The sequence below is a fragment of the Ochlerotatus camptorhynchus genome, unplaced genomic scaffold (assembly GCF_037179485.1).
Source record: "Ochlerotatus camptorhynchus isolate MF236.1 unplaced genomic scaffold, CSIRO-AGI_Acam_v1.1 ptg000639l, whole genome shotgun sequence".
Taxonomy (NCBI): domain Eukaryota; kingdom Metazoa; phylum Arthropoda; class Insecta; order Diptera; family Culicidae; genus Ochlerotatus; species Ochlerotatus camptorhynchus.
Genome location: NW_027041118.1, coordinates 516,752 through 540,872, shown reverse-complemented (window position 1 = coordinate 540,872; position 24,121 = coordinate 516,752). Strand labels below are relative to the sequence as shown.

At 41.2% G+C, this 24,121-nt stretch overlaps 1 protein-coding gene across 2 annotated transcripts in view; it reads left to right on the top strand.

The window, feature by feature from the left end:
• RhoGEF3 (Rho guanine nucleotide exchange factor 3) overlaps positions 1–24,121 on the top strand; it is a 623,028-nt gene that overhangs the window by 358,393 nt on the left and 240,514 nt on the right. For both annotated transcript variants that reach the window (XM_065237667.1, XM_065237666.1), the window contains 2 exons: positions 10,033–11,468; positions 11,529–12,078. In XM_065237667.1, the coding sequence (XP_065093739.1) occupies positions 10,403–11,468; positions 11,529–12,078 (1,616 nt within the window). In that variant the 5' untranslated portion in view covers positions 10,033–10,402. The remainder of the gene's footprint in view (positions 1–10,032; positions 11,469–11,528; positions 12,079–24,121) is intronic.

Here is a 24,121-nt window from a genome sequence, read left to right as displayed (position 1 = left end):
CTAAATGAGGCCCCATGTACGTCATCTGCGCGTCAAATCACTGAAGCTTACAGAGATATACCTAGTGGTGTCTGTTCACTGAGAAGCTTTACGATCACGTCGAATCAGGTGGACTCCGCAATAAAAAAATTTAATTATTCTGTTTCCAGTCCAAATGGCATACCGTCATGCATCCTGAAAAAAATCGACGAAGAGTTGATTTTCCCTGTTATGAAACTTGTCAACATATCATTACGGAAGCGTAGTTTTCCCACAAGCTGGAAAACGTCGGTCATGTTCCCCGTGTTTAAAAAAGGGGATTCACAGAACATCAAGAATTGCAGAGGAATAACTTCGTTGTATGCTTGTTCAAAGGTTTCCGAAATCTTAATAAATTATGTACTTTTCGACTCCTGCAAGAATTAAATTTCTATGGATCAGCACGGTTTCTACCCCAAAAGATCAACATCTACAAATCTCGTCAAATTTACTATGTTTTGCATACGCAACATTGATTCCGGTGCTCAGATCGACCCGCATACACTGATTTCAAATCAGCTTTCGATAGAGTTGACCACGGAATATTTACTGGTCTAAAACAAATCTTACGGATCGGAACCTCACCACTAATGTCGGATTTGAATCTTCGGAACAATTTTCAAACTTATCTGCCGTTCCACAAGGTAGCAACCTGGGTCCTTTGTTATTCTCACTCTTCATCAACGAGCTGTCCCTCGTACTACTATCTGGCTGCCGTATTTTGTTACGCTGATGACGTCAAAATATACATGATCATCAAAGATATCGAGCACTGCTATGGTCTACAACTGCTGCTGAATAGTTTTGCTGATTTGTGCACCCGGAACATGCTGACGTTGAGCATCCACAAATGTAACATTATATCGGTTCATCGCAAGCTCAACCTGATTGCCTACGATTATTTAATTAATGGTCAGTCCCTTGAGCGTGTTCATCAAGTTCGTAATCTTGGTGTCATCCTTGATTCAGCGCTGATCTTCCGATCGCACTACATCCTCCCTGCCTCCGATCTCTGTATTGCGCTCTGGTGCGATCGATTCTGGAGTTCAACTTTATAGTATGGTGCCCATACCAGTCAACCTGGACTGGTAGGATCGAAGCAATTCAGAGAAAATTTGTGAGATATGCCCTACGACGCCTTCTGTGACGAGATTCGTTGAACTGACCACAATATGGAGATTGATGCAGATTATTGGGACTGCAGAAGCTTGAGGAATGACGGAATGATGCCCAAGCGGTGTTTGTTGCTAAAAATCTCACAGGAGAAACGGACGCACCGGAGATACTAGGTCAACTTAACTTTTGCGTTCCTGAACGATTGCTTCGCTAACGAAACTTTTCGCTGCTTGAGCCTCGGAACTCCTTGTACGGCCATCATGATCCTGTCCGCTTCATGTCGGCTAGCTTAAACGAAGTCTACATCCTCTTCGACTTCGACTCTACTTTGGCAACATTTCTAGATAGAGCTGGACTTAGGGCGTAACAGCTTTTGTAAACAATGACTTCTTTCGGTGATTTCTAGATAGTTAAGGCTCGCCAACGCAAATCAATAACACCATCGGATAGAGGAAAACTTCCCCTACCCGATGGTTATGTTGGTTTGAGTGAATGTGCCTTGAGTTCCTAGAAATCGTCGATAGAAGTCATTGTTTACAAAAGCTGTTACGCCCTAATTCCAGCTCTATCTAGATTTAAGCGTAGACTGACTGAATTGCATTAATGGATTGAGTGAGATTCGTTACTGTGAAAGACGAGGATTGCTTCGGATGATGGATATCCAATGGAGCTGATTGAATTATTAGTTTTTATGTTTTGACTACAGTTGATATTTGAAGCTACGGTCACTTTATGTTATGTTCACGGATGGGCTTGTTTTGTAATGTTTGTAGTACAAAGTTTGTACTGCATTGTGAAAAGATGTGTTTTTTACACTTTTCCACATCACATTCATTAAGATGACAAAAAGTAAGATGAATAAATAAATAAATAAATAAACAAAGTTAAAGCTATCTCTTTCTGTTGGAAAGTTATAAACGATTTCTGTTGAAAAAAAATATATATGCTATTTTCAAATGTTGATACCTCAAAAAGGAGCTAGACGATTTTTACATTATTAATTGCTTTTGAAATATCGTGATTTCATTCTTACATTAAGTGAAAGAAAAATTCTTTATTCAGCAAAGTTGCTTAAAATAAACAGTTTCACAATTTTGTAGAACATTGTGTTAGTCTATCTCATTCTCAAATATCTAAAAAAAAATTATATTTTTATCTCAATAACTATGGGGACCACCCCATTTTCAATTGGGTTCTTTAATTTTGATAAAAAAATATGTCGGTTATTATATACCATCTGAAAGGGCTTCGTTTTCTGAGCACAACCATTTTGTTTTCGATCCCATTTACTTCCATCTCGATCTTTAAATCAAGATTAAAAGCAAATTGATCACTTAACTAACAAACTGACAGCTCGCTCCCATACAAAGCCCCACCAAGGGGCGCTAAGATGGTGATTTTTGCTCATGTAATCGTACTTATTTGAAATAGTTCCAGTGTACCAAAATTGATGAAATTTTGGATTTCGGTTCCATTTTCAATGCAGATAACGAATATGTATTTATCTCAATACCCCTAAACAACCCAATTGTCCATACAAAAAATTTAAAATTTGTATGGGCCGTGGATAATTGTCAACCTCCTCCCTTAAACTGTCTACGAAGGTTATGAACAGTCCCTTATATGCAGTACCCATAATTCCAAAGCGCATGAGTGGACTTCACAATCAAAAGCGCGTTTTAGATTGAGAAAAAAACAGCAACAGTCGTATCTTTACGGTTTAAGTTGTCTTTCCTCTTTTCTAACACCAAATTCAACGCAGTTTCTCAAAAATGACCTTCCCGATATTCTGATTGCTCTGGTATCAATAAAGTTCTAAAATTTTCTCTAATGTTTGCAACATGTTGATGCGACGAAACTCTTCGGCTTTAATCGTTCCAACTTTTTGAATAGGAATCACTAAGGATTCCTTCCAAATGTGTGGGACATGTCCAGTCTGCAATGATTCATTAATAAGGTCCAGCAAGATGTGGCCAATGACATGAAAGCTATATTCCTACTTCACTCGAATATGGGGCATAAGGCTAGCTTTTTCCAAGGCCTTAAGGTTGTTTAGTTCACTAGACTTGAAGTGAACTTAATAAAAATCATTTGAAATCCCATTGCGTAAATCGCCAGGACGGGATTTCATTTTCATTTTAAATTACTTGGACCGGCTCTACTCCAAGTAATTTAGTTAATTCATCTTTGATCTGATCCACCACTGGATTCACCACTGGGCAGACCTTTCAAGGCAACCTTGAACAGACGTTCAGTTTTGGTGTCGTAAGTAAAAAATGTGTGTTGCTTCTCAGTAAGGTACTTGAGAAGACGTTTGAATACGTCCAAGGATTCAGCCAATACACGGCATTCACCCCGACGGCCGATATGAAGTTTCACGAATTTCAAAAGATCCATGCGAAGAGCATGGAAATCGGAAGTGGTTATCACAATAGGGGGAATCTTTTCCTTCTTGGCATTAAGCCGGGAATGTTTAATGGAATTTTGGCTGGTGAATGATGGATCATGCTCATCATCCGTGAGCATATCAAATTGATTGCTCAATTGAGTTTCATCAGTAGGGGGATCAAAAGTTTTCCCTTTTCTTTTACGCTTAGGCGCCATGGCCAAGTTTCTTCAAATCGATTTTCAAGCAGGATTATCTCGGGTAAGGTCCAAACAAGCTTACTCGTTAGACTCGCATTTCTTCCGAATCGGGCTCGCAGGCAGCAATTTGTGCGCTTGTGGTAGTGGCTATCACGATATCGACCACGTGCTTTGGTCATGCACCCTCCATTGTGTTGCTAGATCCGAGTTATCCGCATCCCTCAGGGCCCGAGGAAAACAACCCATGCGGCCCGTTAGAGACATCTTGGCGAGCCGAGATCTCGACTATTACAATTTAATTTATGTGTTTTTAAAATGGATAGATCTGAGGATTTAGTAGTTAGTGTCATCTTGTGTTCCCCCAAGTTATTAGCTGCCCATCGGTGTACCCCCATGTTTGTCTTTCTTATCAGTTGGTCGCTTTGTTCGAGATCAAGAGCACATTGCTCTCCAAACCTTGTGTTCACAATCCCTACCCTGCCATCCATTTGTTACAATTTGTTACCCCTAACCTCGAGATAGCCGCGAGTAATCGGCCCCCGCTTTACTAACGTCAGTTTTAAGAAATTTTGTAACCTAAACAATGAATATCGGCTCCGCAAAGCTACGGAAATGAGCCTGGAAAAATAAACGCATTAAAAAAAAAATGTCCAAACAAGGATCAAAGAGGAATAGGAGTCAAACAAGGTAGACATTTTACAGGTATATTCAGCACTGAATAGTGCTGTTTAAATTTGTTGTAGCTTTAGGTTGCAGTAACACTTCCTTCGGCAAAAAGCAAATATGTAGATCCGCACGGCAAGAGAGCACACTGCGGACTGAATTATGTTATCGTTAATATCTTCGTTCAACGAAGTTTACAACAAAAGGTTTTTACAGATTTGCCAAATTTATATTTTCTAATAAAATACTTTTCTCTAGCAAATAATAGAAAAATGTTAGTTTAGCTCAAAATGTTAAAAGTGTTATAAGACCTCTGAATCAGCAAATAAGTTTTGTCAGTCCCAAGTAACAATTTTAGTTTTATGAAGGTTCTGTAGACTATGATTCAGACTTGTAGAATGCTTTAAATCCTTGATAAAACTTACAATGTTACTTGGGCAGTAGTTTCTTATAACTAATCGTTGATATTCCTTCAGTAAATAGCTTTATAAATGGTCATTGGTTTCTTATATGACACGATTTTTTTTTTTAGATTTTAATAAACATTAAAGATTTTCTTAACAAAATAATACTCCCACTCCATTCGGGGCAATATGAGCACCACTGATATTTCAACTTAAATCCTTCAATTTCGCATTATTCCTTTCATAAATATGACTGTATCATATGAAATTACGTTTCAAAACAGCTGCTTTGGTGAAAAAAATCTGTCACTCACAAGATTAAAAAAATAAAGCATTAAATAGGCAGTACTTCTGAAATTTAATTTATTCTACAGAAAATAATTGTTTCTGTTAAAGCTGTTTATACTAAAACTGTTCATTGTTGACCCTTCATAATGCTCCAAGAGCACATAATGTTCTTTCCCATTGTTTACAAGGTTGCTCATACCACCCCGACAGGGTGCTCATTTTACCGCAATGGTTTAATATCGGTTACATAAGGATCTTTTTTTAATTCTTCTTGCATAAGATTCAAAAGTTTACTTTATGATGTAAATAGGGCTTGAAACTATCCATTTGGTAAAACATCATTTGAATTTTTCACTGAATTTTGTATGCTTAGGGATGATTTTCTTAAGGTGGCCAAACTGCCCCACTTTCCCCTATTTTATATAGTTTTGTTAGTACGTTTGTTAATGTAATTTTCGACACATATCAATATTTGTGGCATTTTCAATAGATTCAAGTGAAAACAGTACTTGAAAAAGTGTACTTGTCCTACGGTTTTGTCAATTTTCAAGCGTCTAATGTTCAATATTTAAAAATGTGGTATTTTTCATGAGTTTTTTTTCTTAAAAGATCATTAATTCAATAAGGACATTTTAAGATATTTTAATTTATAGCCCCTTTTGGAATTTCTTCTCAAAATTACTTTAAAAAAATTACCGTGTATATTTTGCTCTTCAAGTTTGTCTCAGATGTCATTTCAATCAGAAGTCACGTTTTCATGCTAATGTAATTCTCAATAAATAATTCCAGAACAACATGTGAAAGGGCATACAAGCTTTTTGTAAACAAACCTTCTTTTTTTTCCTTTGGTTTGTTTTTTCCGTCGATCTTGTTTTCCGTGCTGGGCACCAATGCTACCGACGTGCCAGGAAGGCAGCTTCCACACCTGGACCCTACCTATCGACCCATCAACTCATGAACCGGGGACCAACGCCTTTACTTCCCATCCGAAGGAAGGCGTGATCAGAGATGTTATGCCTCAGAACATCCCGGCGGCGCCGACTGGGATTGAACCCAGGCCTACTGGGGTGAGAGGTAATCACGCTTGCCACTACACCACCGGCGCCGTTTAACAAACCTTCTTATGCCCTTTTCTCGCCACCCAACGACACTTTCCCCTTCCCGATGATATTGCTGGTTTGCGTGAGCAACCCTCAGTTGGTGAGAAAAGGGCCTACAAAGGTTTGTTTACAAAAAGCTTGTATGCCCTTTTCACATATTGTTCTGGAATTGTCAAATACGCCATTTTGAATAAGTTCACATTATCTAAAATGGTCTAATTCATAAAAAAATGTGAATTATTGCCCATAACTGTTTATGCAATGTTTCATGAACATCGGAGAAGGTTAAGTAAATGTTTTGCAAATGTTTTGGTCTGGAACTGCTCAAATACAAAGAGAAAATCGGAGAAGAGAATCTTTTTTTATTGAGATATTTAGCCAGTTGGAAACTAAAGATAATCGATCAACGCAGTTAGATTCTGAACGCTAGAGTTAGTTCGACAGTGAGCATGCATAAGGGCGTACGCGCGATGATCGATTCTCTTCGTCGATTTTCTCTTTTGTTAATAATGTGCCAACCGACGTCGTAAACATGGATGGTTCTCTCTGTGATGAGTAAAATCATTTTCACCAGATCCGAGTGTTATTCCATCTGCTGTCCTAAAAAAAATGCTCCGATATCTTAAGCAAACCCCACACGCATCAATATATTGACGCGAAGGGGAATTATTGACAATAATATTGATGATGTGAATTAAGAAATATTGTCAATCTCGATATATTGACGTCAATATAGAATGTATTGACAATACGATTATTGTCAATAAAAGTAATCGTGTAGGGTCCACTTTAGCTGCTCCGTTGTCCTTGCTCTTCAACCTGTCACTTAGTCAACAGAAATTTCCCGCACTATGGAGACGCTCTACTGCGTAATTAGTTTCTGTCGAACTAGGACTTCCGTTTTGTTTGATTATAACGTTGCTGGGACTGCAGTTCAACGTGTCGATCACGTTAAAGACCTCGGTGTCATGTTGGATGAAAAGCTCACATACACTCTCGCCACTTCTCAACCACGATCGACAAAGCTAATCGTCTGCTTGGATTCATGTTCAAGATATCTAAGGAATTTCGTGATCATCTGTGTTTTAAAGCCCTTTACTGTTCATTAGTACGCTTACTACTGGAATTCGCGTGTGTTGTCTGGAATCCCTACCAAGCAGTATGGAGTGGACGATTCGAAGCTGTTCAACGCAAATTCGTCAGATACGCACTGCGCTATCTTCCATGGAGTGACCCGCTGAATTTACCACCGTATGCTGACCGCTGTCGTTTGGATACTCTTGCTAAGCGACGAAACATATCGCAGGTCGTCTTCGTTGCTAAAGTTTTGCTCGCAGAATATGATGTTCCTGAGTTACTGGCCAAAATTAATCTGTATGCTCCTGCCTGAACACTCCGTCCGAGAACCTTGCTACATGAAATAGTACATGCAACCAACTATGCTGCATTTAGATTTAAGTGTTTCATTGAGACTATCAAGTCAGATGGACTATAATAATTATAAATAAATCGCTAGAATTAACGTTTATCGGTGTGTTTGCTGTTGCTTTTGATAGCCAATACAACCTGTTACAACTCTGCATTGGCGTTGACGGCATTGTCGAAAAATTTGCTCTTCCAGCAAATATAGACAGTTTCTTATGGGAATTTTCGGTGGAGTGAAAGGATAGTACAAAGTCCGCCATGTTTCACGTACAGTCTGACGTTTGCTTATGAATTTTCTCATAGGAGTAAAGAGCTACAGAGTCGCCGTCAACGCCAATTGAACAAATTCTAGAAAATTGTTTCGCTTAGCTGTAGCAATGCAAAGAGAAAATCGATGAAGAGAGTCGATCATCGCGTGTACGCCCTTATGCATGCTCACTATCAAGATTCTTTATCGAGGAGGTATTCATAATTTTCCTTCAGTTAGTGGTTCTCAAACATTCAGCCAGTATCAAATTCTTTCTAGTGAAAATTGAAAACGCAATCTCATTCCCAGGATGCTTTGAAACTAGTAAATCACAGACAAACAGACGCAAGTCTGTGAATAAGTTTTTCTTGAAAACATAGTAACTCAATACATAAGAACTCAGAAGCGACATCTTTCGGGTTTCTCGCGGAAAACAAGCTGCTCGGTAAATCGCAAACAATATTGCATGCATGGTAAACAGAATACAGGTATACCTCGATATAACGTAACTAGCATTTTTGACTTCCGAGTGTTCACTCGGCTGTCGACAAAAGCAGACCACTCTCGATGTGTGCTACGCGATCGTCTGTTTTCTCGGCAGCAACCATTGTGTGGTCCTCCTCATTGTTCTTCATCAGCAGTTCTTTCGGTCGATGCGTCGTCGACTTTGGAAAGCAACCGTTTCGTGATGAGTGTGTGAGTGCTGACCACGTTTTGCGTCCATTGCTGCAATGGACGCGCTCTGACCCTCGTTGGCGTACAACAATTTGCCATACAATGAAACTACTGGAAGCGGCTCCAGTTCTGATGGAGGAGGCTTTTTGGATAGCGGAAGATAAAGTGTTTATTGTGTTGTACCTTTTGACTATATTTTTAAGATGTATTGTATAGTGACCAAGAATCCTCGGCTCTGTTAATTAAAGTTAATTCGGTTGAGCCTTACCAAATAAATTAATAAACAAAAAATTTTTAACTTCCATCGCCGATTTCTCGCAATCGATCATTCAATCAAGCAAAAGAATAACAACATCGGACAGATGAACCAATTCCCCATCTATTGGTAATAGTGATTTGTATGATAACTGTCAATTTCGACATATCGACAATGGAAGCCTGTATATAGAAACGTCAAAGTGATCCGATATCAGCGCTGCGGTGAGTAGTTTGCGGAAATAATAATCTTCAAATCAACCGTTAAATGCGTGAACGATTACTGATATTGAAGAGTTAAGTCTGAGTTACCCTTTCAGTACTTGCGCCAATTTTTGTATCACGAGCAATCGCGCGTTTTACAAAATACAACAGTATGTTATTTTCACCTTGAGGTATTGATCTCTTGGACATGGGTATTCAATTTCATGAAACATATTTAGTTTCACATTGAGCGAGTTCCAAGGTCAGTAGGGTTTTAATTATTTTTTTCGTGTTGTACTTTGTACACCAGCGCGAGTGCTGAAAGGTTCAATAACGACTGAAATTTTTGATAGCACATATTCCAAACTACTCCACCAAACTCATAACTCGCCTCGTAAAAACGAGCAGAAATGTTGTGTTCGCAAGGATACAACCGGGGCAAGGACTCAACTTTACTGCCTAACGTTCATAATCCCAATCATCGCCATTTTCTCCGTACCGTACGTTCGTGGAGATTATGGTAATGCATTTACTGCTTCATGCCGTAGAATAACAACAACAGCAGCAACAACTGCTGCAAGAACCTAGGAAACAGCGTATTATGCTAATGCTTTGCCTCTATGGAAGGCACCCATGCATGCGATCGGAAAAGTTGCCTCGCTGACAGCGTGCTTCTCACTCACTTTAAGCGAACCTTTAAAGCTCCGGACGCCGACGGATCCAATTTTCAATATCCTCTGTCGACATGGGTCACAGCTATAACCACTAGACCGCAGTCATAAAAATCACAAACTTCTTATCGTCACGAGCTCATTCCGATGAATTTTATTTAAAATTGAGCGGTTAGTTCTGGTTGGAAGCGACCAATAGCAATCAGGATGATACCATCTATGAAGTGGGTCTCGACTTTATGGCCGTTTTTTCGTGATTGCAATCTGTTCGAATGAAGTTGAACTTCAATTTGATTGAAGACGTACGATTCACAGCCTTGCAAGAAGCTTTAAGACATCGCATATCACTTACCACCTCTGCATTCTTTTTCTATTTTCAGGCAAGAAAAGAACTCCCCATCGACAGACGTTTTCCCATCGCTCTCTACGCCCGACGAACATATATTATCGCCCCAGGGGGACAATGCTCACGCGAAAGAGACAGTAAATAGCTCTGCGCCGGCCCAGGACCTCCAGGGCGATAATGTCACTAAACTAATTGCCAACGATGAATGTGATATCATTGACTTTCCGCTGCCGGAAATTCCCGTGAAGCAGGATCCCACCTCGTCGGATAACAGTTTTCTAACGGCGACGGACGGTGACGATGCTCAGGTTGCTCCTGCGCTAGTGAGACGAACGAATAGCAACGAACAAAAGGATAATCTCGAACAACAGACAGAACAAGTGCCAGAAGCGGAAGGTCAGGAGATGCACTACCGGAACTCGAACGATAAGCCGACCTATTTATTCGGTGAAAATCTGAAAAAGAATGAAATCTTCCTCAACAAGTCCGGCTGGGTGCAGGTCAGTCAGCCGCCGCAGTACCCGATTGACCGGAGTGTTCGGGCCAAGTCATTCCAATCGGAACTGGCTGGACCACGGGTTTCCCGAAAATACATCGAGTACGATGAGAATCGATACGGCAAGGGTAGCAAGCTGGAGGATCTGATCAATCGGAATGAATCCCGGCGGAACCAGATGCAAAAAGTACAACGACAGGACAATGTGACAATCTTGAAAATAGATCCACAGCTATCGTCCGGTGGCCGTCCAATATGTCTTCCGATAAAACGAAACTTGGCAGACAACTCGCCACCTCCGGTGACTCCGATTCTGTCGCCGCCTCCGGCTTTCCAAGACTCGAAACAGAAGACCCGCCTTAGCGAGATCAAACCCGGTACCCGGATATTCCTCTCCGTGGTGGATAATGATAATCACAATCCCAAGGGGATGGTCTTCTCGCGGAGCTTCGAATACGACAACCGGCGATACACCACTCCGATAGCTGCCTCCCAGCAACGTTCGCTGAATCAAACCTTTTCGAGTAACTTCTCCAAGAGCTTCGACTTCGATTCTAGCCTTATATCCCCGATGCCCAAAACTACGGATCAACCATTCATCCGACGTAACAAATCTCCCACGCCCGCTTTCTCAACCTTAACCGGCAACTCTCCAAACTACCTGACGAAAAAGGAGAAACCCGGAAACCCTCAATCCAGCGCCAACGACAAATCACCCATCTTTCCGAAGGCGATCCCCGGCAGCAGTGTCACCAGTTCCGGCTACGAATCTCTGAAGCGATTTGGCGACAAGAACAAATCGCTCGACTCACAGATGATGTCTTCCAATATGACGACGGGCCTTGGTAATCGCTCCCGACGGTCACAGTTTTCCACCAAGGCCAACTCGACGACCGGTTTGCCGTCGTACGGTTTCCGTTCCGATTCGGTTGGCAACGCCCGACTCAATTCCTGTGATAGTGGTGCTCGATCAGGTAAGGTTCTTGTGGTTTGCAGGCTTAAAATGCACTCTAACCAAGGTCTTTCTTTTGCAGATTATTCCAACGACGGCGTCGAAGAAGACGACGAAGAAAACGCTAGCGATGATCAGTCATCATCTCTGGCGCTCAGCTACAAGTCGACCACCTCCTACATGAACCAGATGAAGGGTCGGGCCCTGTTCGGAAACTCCGGATCCGGGAACACCCTGACCGCTCACAGCGCCCTGAAACCACAACGATCGCTAACTCCTGAACGACTCTACGACAACGAAGAGTATGGAAGCATGCGAAACCTAAAGAAGCAACGTTCGCTGACGCCGGAAAAGCGTTCGCGAACACCGGACGACCGAAACAAACCCCGCAGCAAAGGTGACATGAACAGCTCGCAGTCCTCACTCGTATCCCGCCAGAGTTCCGGATCCCGCAGCAGTACCTTGGAAAGACGCTACGATGAAGCCTACATGCGCACCTCCAGCCGAAGTTCTTCCAGCTCCAGCTACAGTGGAGACGAAACGCACGCCTCATCCTACCGAAGAAGTCAACTGCGGGGTGTCTCACTGCGCCCGGCAAACGTCGCTGGCGACTACAAAATTCGAAGGTCCAGGTGAGTCTCGCAAAATCCTGAACACATACAATGCTTTAGTGAATGCTTGCTATATTCTCCATCGAACACCATACCTCACCGCTCGCCGTCCATCATTTCGTTCGTTGTTTCTCTCACACACATCCATGCATTCGATCAAATTTTTTTTTTCAACTTTCACAACCATGTGTTTGCTCATGCCGAATCCAAATTGATGTCTCTAGGTGTCTCTCAAATTTTAACCAAATTATCTCCAACCAGCAAACCCAATGTCTATCTGTTTCTAATTAAAAATCTCTATATATGTATATTCTAGCAATTTATATTAAATTATATTCCAAACAAAACAAAAAAAAAAACAAATCAGATTCAATCTGCAAACAGAATACAAAACCAACAAAAGCAACTGATTCTCTTTTCCAGCAATCAATCGTTCGAAGACCTTATGTATGTGTAAGTGCGAGCAACAACGGAACGGAACCGAACCGAACTCGGAACAGCACGGCCCCGAATCACGCTAGAGCATGATCTAATAATAGAATCAAAATTTCAAGTCACTTTGTAGCACAATAGCTAACACACACCTGCAATGCAAGGCAAAACGCAGCTCATACATAAAGACAAAGACAAATCCACACATCTTACACTTTCCAGCCAATAGACCAATGGGCAATTGGGGGCAACGCGACCGGCAACTGGATTGGCTTTTTCAATTGATACACCGTCCATGAGCACCTCATTCATTGCAAACAATATCGCATCTCTCTTTCGTTTTTGTTTTATTGATTATGTTTTGCTTATCTTCGTTTATTGAAGCTAGGAATGTTTTTCCATTACATCCATTTTTTGGTGTAGAATTCTATTGAAAAGGTATAATGTAATGTTTATATTGCAATTTAAAAAATTAAAATTGTTATGAATTTGACAACATTTGATAAACCCTAGAATTTATCAGATTTATTGAAATTTTAAGTAAATTTGTACTCAATGGCTATTTTTGATTATGAAACTGGTTAGGCAATTGCCCACTGGGCCAGAAATGAAACTCGAAAACAGTAGGCTGTGGAGTTTTGACTTCTTCAAAAGAGTTGTTTATTTTATCAAGATAAACAACTTTGCCTAAGTCGTCAAGTCTTCAAAACGCCATTTCAATTCATTACAAATATATATATATATAAAAATACATGCTCCACTAAAATGATGAAATCTCAAAAACACCAAAATATACCTCTCTCAAATTTTGATATTTTGTTTATCGAGTATTGCTTATTTTTTGCTGAAAATGTCGGGTTGCGATTTTTTGCGCTTTGGGAGTTATTAAAATTCAAAAATTGTTGTTTTTTTTCGTTAGAGTCGAGTATTAGTACAAGACACTGAAGAAGTCTGCACATTGTAGACAAAATACGCGTATCTGGATAAACAAATAAGGTAGTGGAATTAAATGGAAATTACTAATCCTTCTCTCTCTCATTATAAGAAAAAAAAATATATTTTCAACATAAAACAACAAAAAAGGTTATCTTCCATTTAATTCCACTTAATTACTTTTCAAATTTTTTTTCTTTAACTCCATATAACTCGGAACCAGTAGGCTGTGCAAATTATACGTTTTCAAAAGAGTTGTTTATTTTGTCAAGACAAACAACTTTGCGCAAGACACTAAGTCTCTAAAACGTCAGAGAAAGAAGTTAGATTGTGGCGCCATTTTTGCGGAAGAGTTTTGACCTATTTGTTAATGTCAATAGAAGGTCCTTATTATGATGAGAAATTTTACCGAAGACTCCAAGTCACGGAAATGCTTCGTTTCGGAATTATTAATTTTGCTCCGCTAGATTGCATTTCTGGCCCAGTGTGCATTGATGGGAATTATTTTATTTTTGATATTCGTGTTGTGTCAAATTGTGTTGCTCTTCCTCACTTGCACACTAGGATGTGTTAACTTAACAACCCCCTACTCCCCATAGCTCCTTCGATTCGTATTGAGGTCCCCAACAGCTGTTCTAAATTTTATCTAGATTTGCGGGAGATCATTATAATTTGCATGGGAAAAGGTATGGGAAACGGTCCAAAACTGTTCATTTGCTTGCCATAAATTAAAAAATTGCTAAATTTTAGGACTTAGATTGAGAAAACTATACTTCTCTTCTTCATTAAATACCGCAAATCGATTCGACTTCTTTTTTTCTTGATTTGTTTTCCGTCGATCTTGTTTTCCTGGACCCTACCTATCCCGAGTAACATTTTACGTTTTATGAAATACTACAAGGCTACTATAAAACAACATTCATTATAACCCTGGTGTAGGGGTGCCGGTGGTGTAGTGATAAGCGTGATTACCTTTCACCCCAGCAGACATTGGTTCAATCCCAGTCGGCGCCACCGGGATGTTCTGAGGCATAAAATCTCTGATCACGCCTTCCTTCGGAAGTAATAGGGAAGTGAAGCCATTGGTCCCCGGTTCATGAGTTGATGGGTCGATATGTAGGGTCCAGGTGTGGGAGCTGCCTCCCTGGCGTCGATAGCATTGGTGCTCAGCACGGAAAACAAATCAAGGGTAAAAAAAACTCTGGTCAAGACGGCTTTGCCTTTATTACATCCACCAAAACCTCATTAAGACCAGAATCTCAGGGTTATTCTGCGTGGCGAATTAGGTGAAACGACAATTGTCACCTCGCAGTCACATGACTCTTCTCACTCTATTCCGACAGTCGACTCGGGTGAGGTGAGAGGTTCATTCTTAGGTGAGTTGCAAAGTGACTCGGTGTTCATTCGCCGAAATGTCAGTTTGCTTTGTTTTTCGAAAAGGGCCTACTCAGTTTTTGTAGGTTCATTTATCAGTTTAATCGCAGGTTTTTATTTTTTACTATGAACATGCGTTTCGAGTCGTATTTCATGTCAAACAAAGTAGAATAAAATATTTTATTATTTTCTTAAACATAATCCGCGTTCACATGTTTGAAATCATGCATTAAAACATCATTTAAATGGATTGAAAATGTTCGGCCTGTGCTAGGCCCTTTCAGTTTTGGCTGTTTGTTGTTTTCGATTGCGGACGAAGATTTTTTTTCCAATCGTGGTTTTTTTTTAATTAGGTTCCAGGTTCCAGTGTAAAGGGTGATACGGTCAAAATTTGGTCAAGGGAAAACGCGTGTAAATCGGTGAAATCGTTTATTAAAAAAATCAAATTAAATTTCTTTTTCAAGTTCAATTAGTATAAAATTCAGGAAAAATATTCAGTTAGGCTTCCGCTTTTCCAAATCCGAATTGCCGGGCCTTACGCTTGACCCCTGCCATCAGATTTTGTACAGCCACCTTGTCCACCTTCTTCGCCACAGAAAGCCAGTTTGCCTTGAACTGCTGCTCGCCCTTAGCAGTTTTTTGGGTCTTCTTTAGGTTCCGCTTGACAATAGCCCATGGTTCCGCTTGACAATAGTCCATGGCCTTTTTACCGTAATGGCAAGATGCCAAATCCGGCCAAAACAGTACGGAACAACCGTGTTTCTTCAGGAAAGGCAGTAGACGTTTATTCAAACACTCTTTCACGTAAATTTTTTGGTTGACAGTCCCGGAAGCTATGAAAATACTGCTTTTCAAGCCACAGGTACAGATGGCTTGCCAAACCAGATATTTCTTTGCGAACTTTGACAGTTTCATGTGCTTGAAAACATCTGCTACCTTTCCCCTTCCTTTTGCCGTATAAAACTCCTGTCCCGGAAGCTGCTTGTAGTCGGCTTTGACGTAGGTTTCGTCGTCCATTACCACGCAGTCAAACTTCGTCAGCATCGTCGTGTACAGCCTCCGTGATCGCGCTTTGGCCGTCGTATTTTGTTTATCATCGCGATTTGGAGTCACTACCTTCTTGTAAGTCGATAGTCCGGCTTGTTTTTTGGCTCGATGCACGGTTGTAGACGATACACCCAGCTTATTTGCGGCATCTCGGAGAGAGAGGTTAGGGTTTCGCTTGAAACTACCGGCAACTCTCTTTGTCGTCTCAGTGGCTTCCGGTTTTCGATTTCCCCCCGATCCAGACTTCCTGGCTGTCGACAAACGTTCCTCAAACACTTTAATTACATTTGTAACGGTTGATTTGGCAACTTTTAGCGATTTTGCCAACTTTGCGTGCGAGTAGCTCGGATTTTCGCGATGCGCGAGCAAAATTTTGATACGCTGCTCTTCTTGCTTGGACGGCATTTTGACAACTGAAGAGTGAATTCCAAAATCAAAATAGGAGCAACATTCTACACACACACACCTTCAAAATGAGGGGTGTTCAGGTTTTTTAAATGCAAAATTGAAAGAAATACGTCAAGTTGATATTGACCAAATTTTGACCGTATCACCCTTTATTCCTCCATTTACGAACCACACCGGCGGTTCGTAAATCGAAACAGACGTAAAAAAACATTATTTGCGATTTATTTCCTAACAAGTTTTTGGAAAATTTTGTCGAATACCGCACAAAATGGGTATTTTTTGGTATCTGGGTGACGTACGGGGACCGGAAATCAATGCCTGACGTTATTTTTATTTCAATATGGCGGCTTCCGGTTAGAGAAAAGCTGGGAAGTACTGCAAAATTACCGACAACATGGGTATTTTTGGAATCGGAGTAACGTGTAGGAACCGAACATCGATGTTTGAGGCCATTTTGAAATTCAAGATGGTGGCTTCCGGTTAGAGAAAAACTTGGAAATACTAATAAATTTCCCACAATATGGGTATTTTTTGAATTGGGGTGACGTGTAGGAACCAGACATCGATGTCTGAGGCCATTTTGAAATTCAAGATGGTGACTTCCGGTTAGATAAAACTTGGGAATTCTTTCAAATACCTCACCATATTGGTATTTTTGTAGACGGGGTGCTGTGTACGGACCCTACATCGATGTCTGAAGCCATTTTGAAATTCAATATGGCGGCTTCCGGTGCGAGAAAAACTTGGAAATTCTGTGAAATACCTCTCAATATGAGTATTTTTGGAGTCTTGATGACGTGTAGGGACCGGAAATCGATGTCTAACGCTTTTTTGAAATCCAATATGGTGGCTTCCGGTTAGGGAAAAACTGGGTAATACTGCAAAATTACCCACAATATTGGGTATTTTTGAAATCCTGGTGACGTGTAGGGACCAAAAAACCATGTCTGACGCCTTTTTTTAAATTCAAGATGGTGGCTTCAGGTTAGAGAAAAACTTGGAAATACTACCAAATTTCCCACAATATGGGTATTTTTGGAATTGGGGTGACGTGTAGGAACCAGACATCGATGTCTGAGGCCATTCTGAAATTCAAGATGGTGGCTTCCGGTTAGATAAAACTTGGGAATTCTGTCAAATACCTCACCATATTGGTATTTTTGTAGACGGGGTGCTGTGTGCGGACCCTACATCGATGTCTGAGGCCATTTTGAAATTCAATATGGTGACTTCCGGTGCGAGAAAAACTTGGAAATTCTGTGAAATACCTCTCAATATGAGTATTTTTGGAGTCTTGATGACGTGTAGGGACCGGAAATCGATGTCTGAAGCCATTTTGAATTCAAGATGGTGGCTTCCGGTTAGAGAAAAACTTAGAAATTTTCTCAAATATCGCACCATATGGGTATTTTTGGAGTTGGGGTTACGTGTAAGGGCCGGAAATCGATGTCTGCGGCCATTGTGAAATTAAACATGGCGGATTCCGGTTGGAGAAAAACTTGAAAATTAAGTCAAATTCCTCTCAATGTGTGTATTTTTGGAATCTTGGTGAAGTGTAAGGACTGGAAACCCATGTCTGATACCATTTTGAATTTCATATGCCAGCTTGCGGTTAGAAAAAAGCTGGGAACTACTGCCAAATTATCCACATTATGGGTATTTTTGGAGTCTTGATGACGTGTAGGGACCGGACATCGATGTCTGAGGCCGTTTTGAAATTCAAGATGGCTGCTTACGGCAAGAGAAAAACTTGTAAATTCTCTCAAATACCTCACAATATTTGTATTTTTAGAGTCGGATTGACGTGTAAGAACCTAAAATCGATGTCGGCGGCTATTTTAAAATTAAATATGGCGGCTTCCGGTTAGAGAAAAAAATGGAAATTCTGTCAAATACCCCTTATCTAGGGGTATTTTTGGAATCGGGGTGACGACCAGAAATCCATGCCTGGCGCCATTTTGATATCCAAGATAACGGCTTCCGTTTAAATAAAACTGGGATATTGTCAAATACACCACATTATGAGTATTTTAGGACTCTTGGTGACGTGTAGGGGCCGGAAACTAATGCTTTTTTTAAATTCAAGATGGTGGCTTCCAGCTACAGAAAAATTGAAAAATACTATGAAATACCCCTCAATATGGGTATTTTTGCAATCGTGTTGATGTGTAGAGACCGGAAATGCATGGCTGACAACATTTTGAATTCAATTTGGTGGCTTTCCGTTAGCAAAAAACTTGGAAATTCTGTCCAATATGGGTATTTTTGGAATTGGAGTGACGTGTGTGGAGGGAAAACCCGCCTATATTTTTCTATTTTTCTGTAACCAGAAGCCACCATCTTGAATTTCAAAATAGCATCAGACGTGGATTTCTGGACCCTACATGTCAGCCGATTCCAAAAATATTCATATTTTGGTGTATTTGACAGTGTTTCCAAGTTTGTCTTCTATCGGAAGCCACCAGATTGAATTTAAAATGGCGTCCGACATCGATTTCAGGTCCCTACTCGTCACCCCAATTCTGAAAATACCCATATTGAGAGATATTTGACAGAATTTCCAAGTTTTTTTCGAACCGGAAGTCGCCATCTTAAATTTCGAAATGGCCTCAGACATCGATTTCCGAACCCTACACGTCACCAAGATTCCAAAAATACTCATACTGTGGGTAATTTGGCAATATTTCCCAGTTTTTCTCCTACCGGAAGCCGCCATATTAAATTTAAAATGGTGTCCGACATCGATTTCCGGTCCCTACACGTCACCCCAAGTGGTATTTGACAGAATTTTCATGTTTTTCTCCAACCGGAAGCCACCATCTTGAATTTCGAATTGACCTCAGACATGGGTTTCCGATCCCTAAACGTCACTCCGATTGCAAAAATATCCATATTGAGGAAGCCGAAGTAGAAACAAAAAAAAAATTATTGAAACAAATTTAGAAGTAATAAATTACCGAAAATCGCAACCATCGCTATATAACTCTAAGGTTTTCCATCCAGTCGACTGCAGCGGAGGTTACGACTCTTGTCACTAAAAATCGTCACTTCAGTACGACTTTTGTCACCGAAATACGACTGTGAGAATAAGGTGAGAGTTCATCGGGTTCATCCCAAGTGACTTTTCTCACCTCACTCGCCAGCTGGAATCGGGTGACACGAGTGACTCGAGTCACCTCACTTCATTCGCCACGCAGAATAACCCTGTCTGTCTAGTTGGCCCACCGTCCGGTAGAGATGTACCGTCAGCCAAAAGAAAGTTAAAAAGACCCAGCGTCCTTGAGGAAATAAATAACTGGCGCTAAAGTGGAAGGTCCGTCGCTCAGTATGTCCCTAATGCTGTTGGGAAGTGCATAATGCTCCCGTAGTTGTTAGTATTGCGGACACAGGCATAGGATGTGTTCCACCGATGCAGTGGTTCCGCAAACGTAGCACATTCTGTGGAACTGCGTCCCACCAAAACTATGTGAGATCCTTGTATGGCCTGTCCTAAGACGAGAAACCACCTTCTGGTCCCGTAGTTTTGACGTATCCGTCCACTTGCCCGTCGTTCCTTTGATTTTTCGGATGAAGAGGGATTGGAATTGGCACCACTCTGCTTCCCAGGCTTCCCACATTTTGCTGACTATCCATCGCTTTATGTCCTGTAGTGGCACTTCGTCGGTGTAACGGGGGCTAGCTGGTCCAGACCCTGCCAGGCTGTCGGCTTCGCTGTTTCCTGGGATACCGCAGTGCCCAGGGATCCAAGCAAACACCGTGCTCGGATGTGTGGCCTCCACAATACCCTGTATCCAGGGGTGAGTCATGGTCTCCGATGTAAGGGCTTGTATCACGCTGTACAAATCGGATAGCACTATAGACACTGTATATAGACTGGACAACGTTTGTATGTGCAGCCAAACGAACTGTCAAAAAGTGTAACCAAACGGACTGTCATCCTTTGGTTTGCTTCAAAGGAGCAAGTATTGTGATCTAGTGTTGTTTTAACAAAAAGCAAAATATAAACATTTCCTACAAATAAACATACTTTTTGTCCTAAAACACTCTTTGATATCTATGGCAGTGGGCAATTACATTAACAAGTTTTTTTTTTCGTATCCACTACAACACTGGACGTGAACTGCAGATGTGATCCCTCACTAACACTGGGGCCACCCTGACTCCCTAGCAGCACACTTGTCATTTAACTGTTGTGGTTACTTGTATGCACCTTATTTCAGTCACAATCAAGTTGCAGCAACCTATTTTGATGGATGTGTGTTGCTTGGGCTCCGGTATGCATTTTTCGCTCTTATGGTTTCCAAATAACATTCGTCGTTACAATTGTCGTCGATTTCCTCCAATAATTCGACATCTAGGTACTCCATCGCGCTGTGTTTAACTGATATCTCCGAGGTAATCGCGTCTCGCATTTCAGCAAAGCCAACATCTTCCCTTTGCTCGTGAGCATTCTGATTTCCTCCGCTTTCAACAAGACAATTTGATTCCAGCAGATCGAAATCTTCGAAACTACTCCTCTTGCGCTTCCTGGCGTTCAACTGTGTTACATTTTGATAGAAAGGAACTGCATCCTTAATTGTTCGTGTCTTTCCGTTGGTATCGGAGTAGAGGTCACTTTCAAGAAAATGTAACTGAAAAAATTCGCTTCAATTAGCAATGACGAAAACATAGTTTATTTTTTGTACTTACTCCTTGTAGTTGAAAGCTATCCGGAAGGCCACAGAGTGCTAGCCAAATCTGTCTGATGGTATCCTTTTTCGGAAAACGGAAGAAACCCAAGAAAACCGAGCATTGTGGCGGTAGGCTGCTACTCATCGGTGCTGAAATTCCGGCTACTCCAATTCCGACCCCGGCTCGGGAAAGCGATCCGTCCGTGTATATGTGGGCGTGGGTTGGGTAGTCCGAGCCTAGCAGTTCGGCTATTGTTCTCTTCAGCGTTATCTACAGCTTTGAACCTGCTCTTTATCCGACTCTCGATTTTTGGTGGAAGTATGCGCCAACTTTTGTCTCCGTACCAGTGGACCTTGGCCACTGGGGGGGAGCTCTTAATTGGCAGTCATGCGGAGGAGTATGTTCCCCTCATTGAGGAGAAAGATCCTGTCATTTCCGGAGGTCATTGTGGTAAAGGCAGCGGCTTTCGTTGCGATTGCTGCGGTTATACGATGACGGAAGGGCAGAATTCCCGCTTCGATGCATGCGGCATCGGCGGGCGTTGACGGAAGAAGACCGGAGACAATCCGAACGTAGGTGTTAAAAGTTGGTGCTAGTATCTGCTTTTCGGTGGTGATGCACGTCCTCTCAAGACCGTACAGTAGGCGACTATCGATGACGGCTCTTGCAACCCGAAGATAGTAAAAAAAAAGAAATGTAATAATAGCAATATGGCGGTGGCATAAAAATTGATTTTCCATAGGCCAATTGTGAAAAAGCTGTTTTGTATTCATGAAATCGTCAACAAATACAAAACGTTTTAATTTAACGTTAATGAAGATTAGCTTGATCATATTCCGTTTGGTTTCATGACGGCATTGATGGTGCCTGGAAAAAGTGAAACGTCAAAATTTGTTTACATTTCGATAGTTTTGTTGCACGATCATTGCACCGAGTTTCTACTCCTGCGTTGGATCAACAAGTTGCGTGGCATCCTCTATAAGGGCGATTATCATCCATTGCAGTTAATCAGGAAGTGTATCTGCATAACCTGGAACAGATGGAAGCTCAATCGTTCCCAAAAAGTTACCCTTCTCCCGGATGATGCGGAGAAATTAATGTGCGCTTGCTAAGATTTTTTGGAACAGTTGACCCTTTCGCTGAATGAAGCCACTGCTATGGTTCGGAGGCAGTCAGTTTCCAGCTGACTGACAGCTTCTGAAGTTTCCTGTCGGTAGTTTTCCGCAGTCCCAGTTTGGCATTGATGCATGTTATTCAAATGATCATCGAAACGCGATTTATGGAGACTGGAGAGGTTGGTCTGTGTTTATTCAGATATTCCCAGGTATTCCCATCAATTAAAGCGTATAATTTGACGGATTCCCGTGCTTCGTGAACCGCATTCACTTACTCTTCTCAGTCAGCTGTTCTTTCATTGTTGACCGGTTTAGTCGGAGCTGCTAGGCCTCCCAGAAACTTCTGGAATTGGAGTCCTTTTCCTTTCCGTCGGCAACATCGCTACAATTATTCCTCCTACTATCGCTATTATTATTATTATTCGACTACCCTATGGCATTTCCTTGTGATTCTTCGTTTAAAAGCTCCAATCAATTTATTTTTTCTCTGTCTCTAGGTGAATCCATATTTTTAGTTTAATTTGAAACAGTAGGGAAGTTTGTGATACACTTTATTGACACCAAAAAGGGGTTTCGAGGGGTGCATCGATTAGCTTGGGACTGAAGAGAGTACCAAAGCTGAACCAAAAAGTTGAGCACGTTTCTTCGAGACCTTCTGGTCTTAGAGTTATCTCTATGGAACAATCGTGTTGCTTCAGGAAAGGTACACGTCCAATCATACCAACTCAGTGACTGAGAATAATTAATCATTTTGTTCGACCATTTTCCACAGAGATGGCGCTATTCCGCTGGTAGGAAGTGATAAAAATCCCCATATAGAAATTGAGAGAAGTGGGAATAATTTGCTTTCGGTGCATATTCAGGTCAAAAAAATTGAACGACAACCTAAAAAAAATAGTCAGGGGCTTTGTCGTTCAGTTTTTTCCCGGAAATTAATGCTAAACAAGCTACAATTAAATAAAAATGAATGAATTTCCCCATACAATTTTACCTGCTTTACTACCAGTTCCCAGAGAGCCAAAAAAATTCAAATTTGAGAGAGAAATTCTCTCTCACGAGCTCAATCTCTCAATATGCCATGTATTTTGTTGACACTCGATTTGTGATTTCTCTTTCACAGATTACAAAATAGAGTACCTGACACTACAAAACATGTCTGGTACCTCTATATATGCATTTGCTTTAACATTTGAAGTCCCTCCTTTTTTACATATTCTGCGCAAAAGATACTTTATGCCCCACCCCATACATAAAATTCGGCGGGAAATTATGTGAGGGGTGAGCTATTTTGTGTGCAGAATGTGTAAAAAAGGAGGGACTTCGAATAATTATCTAAATGCATATATAGAGGTACCAGACATGTTTTGCACTGCAGTGTCCTCTGTGAACATTTATAGGAAAACAGATTGTGTGTAGTTTCCGTTAGATGTCACCGCAAATAACAGCTGTGACATCTGATGGAACATGAATGCAGAAGCTTGACAAAATGATTAATTGACTCAGAGAATTTTCTTTCCATACGAAATTTACTCAGATTTGGAAAAAAAAAACTACAGTTACTCATAAACTATCGTGACTCCGGAATTTCGCAAGGAAAGAAAATTCTCTGAGCCAATTATTCTTATTCACTGAGTTGGTATGATTGGCCGTGCAGCAGACGTTTTTCCAGACTCTCGTTCACGCAAATTTCCTGGTTGAAGATCCCGGTTGCTTGTTTTCCTTGCTGAGCACCAACGCTACCGACGCCAAGGAGGCAGCTTCTACACCTGGACCCTACCTATCGATCCATCAACTCATGAACCGGGGACCAACGGCTTTACTTCCCTTCCAAGGGGCCAGCGTTTTCCTGTTCTCTGCTATTTTTCAATCAACGCTAAACAAACACATGCGGTGTAATCGACAGCTGTAAAGTTCGTATGTGTTGTTCAAGTTTGTTATGGGCCATACATTTGTAGATCACTTAAGGGGGTCCTGTCAAATTTGTAAAATCCCATAGTGGAATCATTTGAAGTCAGTCCCGTGTGCCCTTCCAAAGGAAGGCGTGATAAGAGATGTTATGCCTCAGATCATCCCGGCGGCGCCGA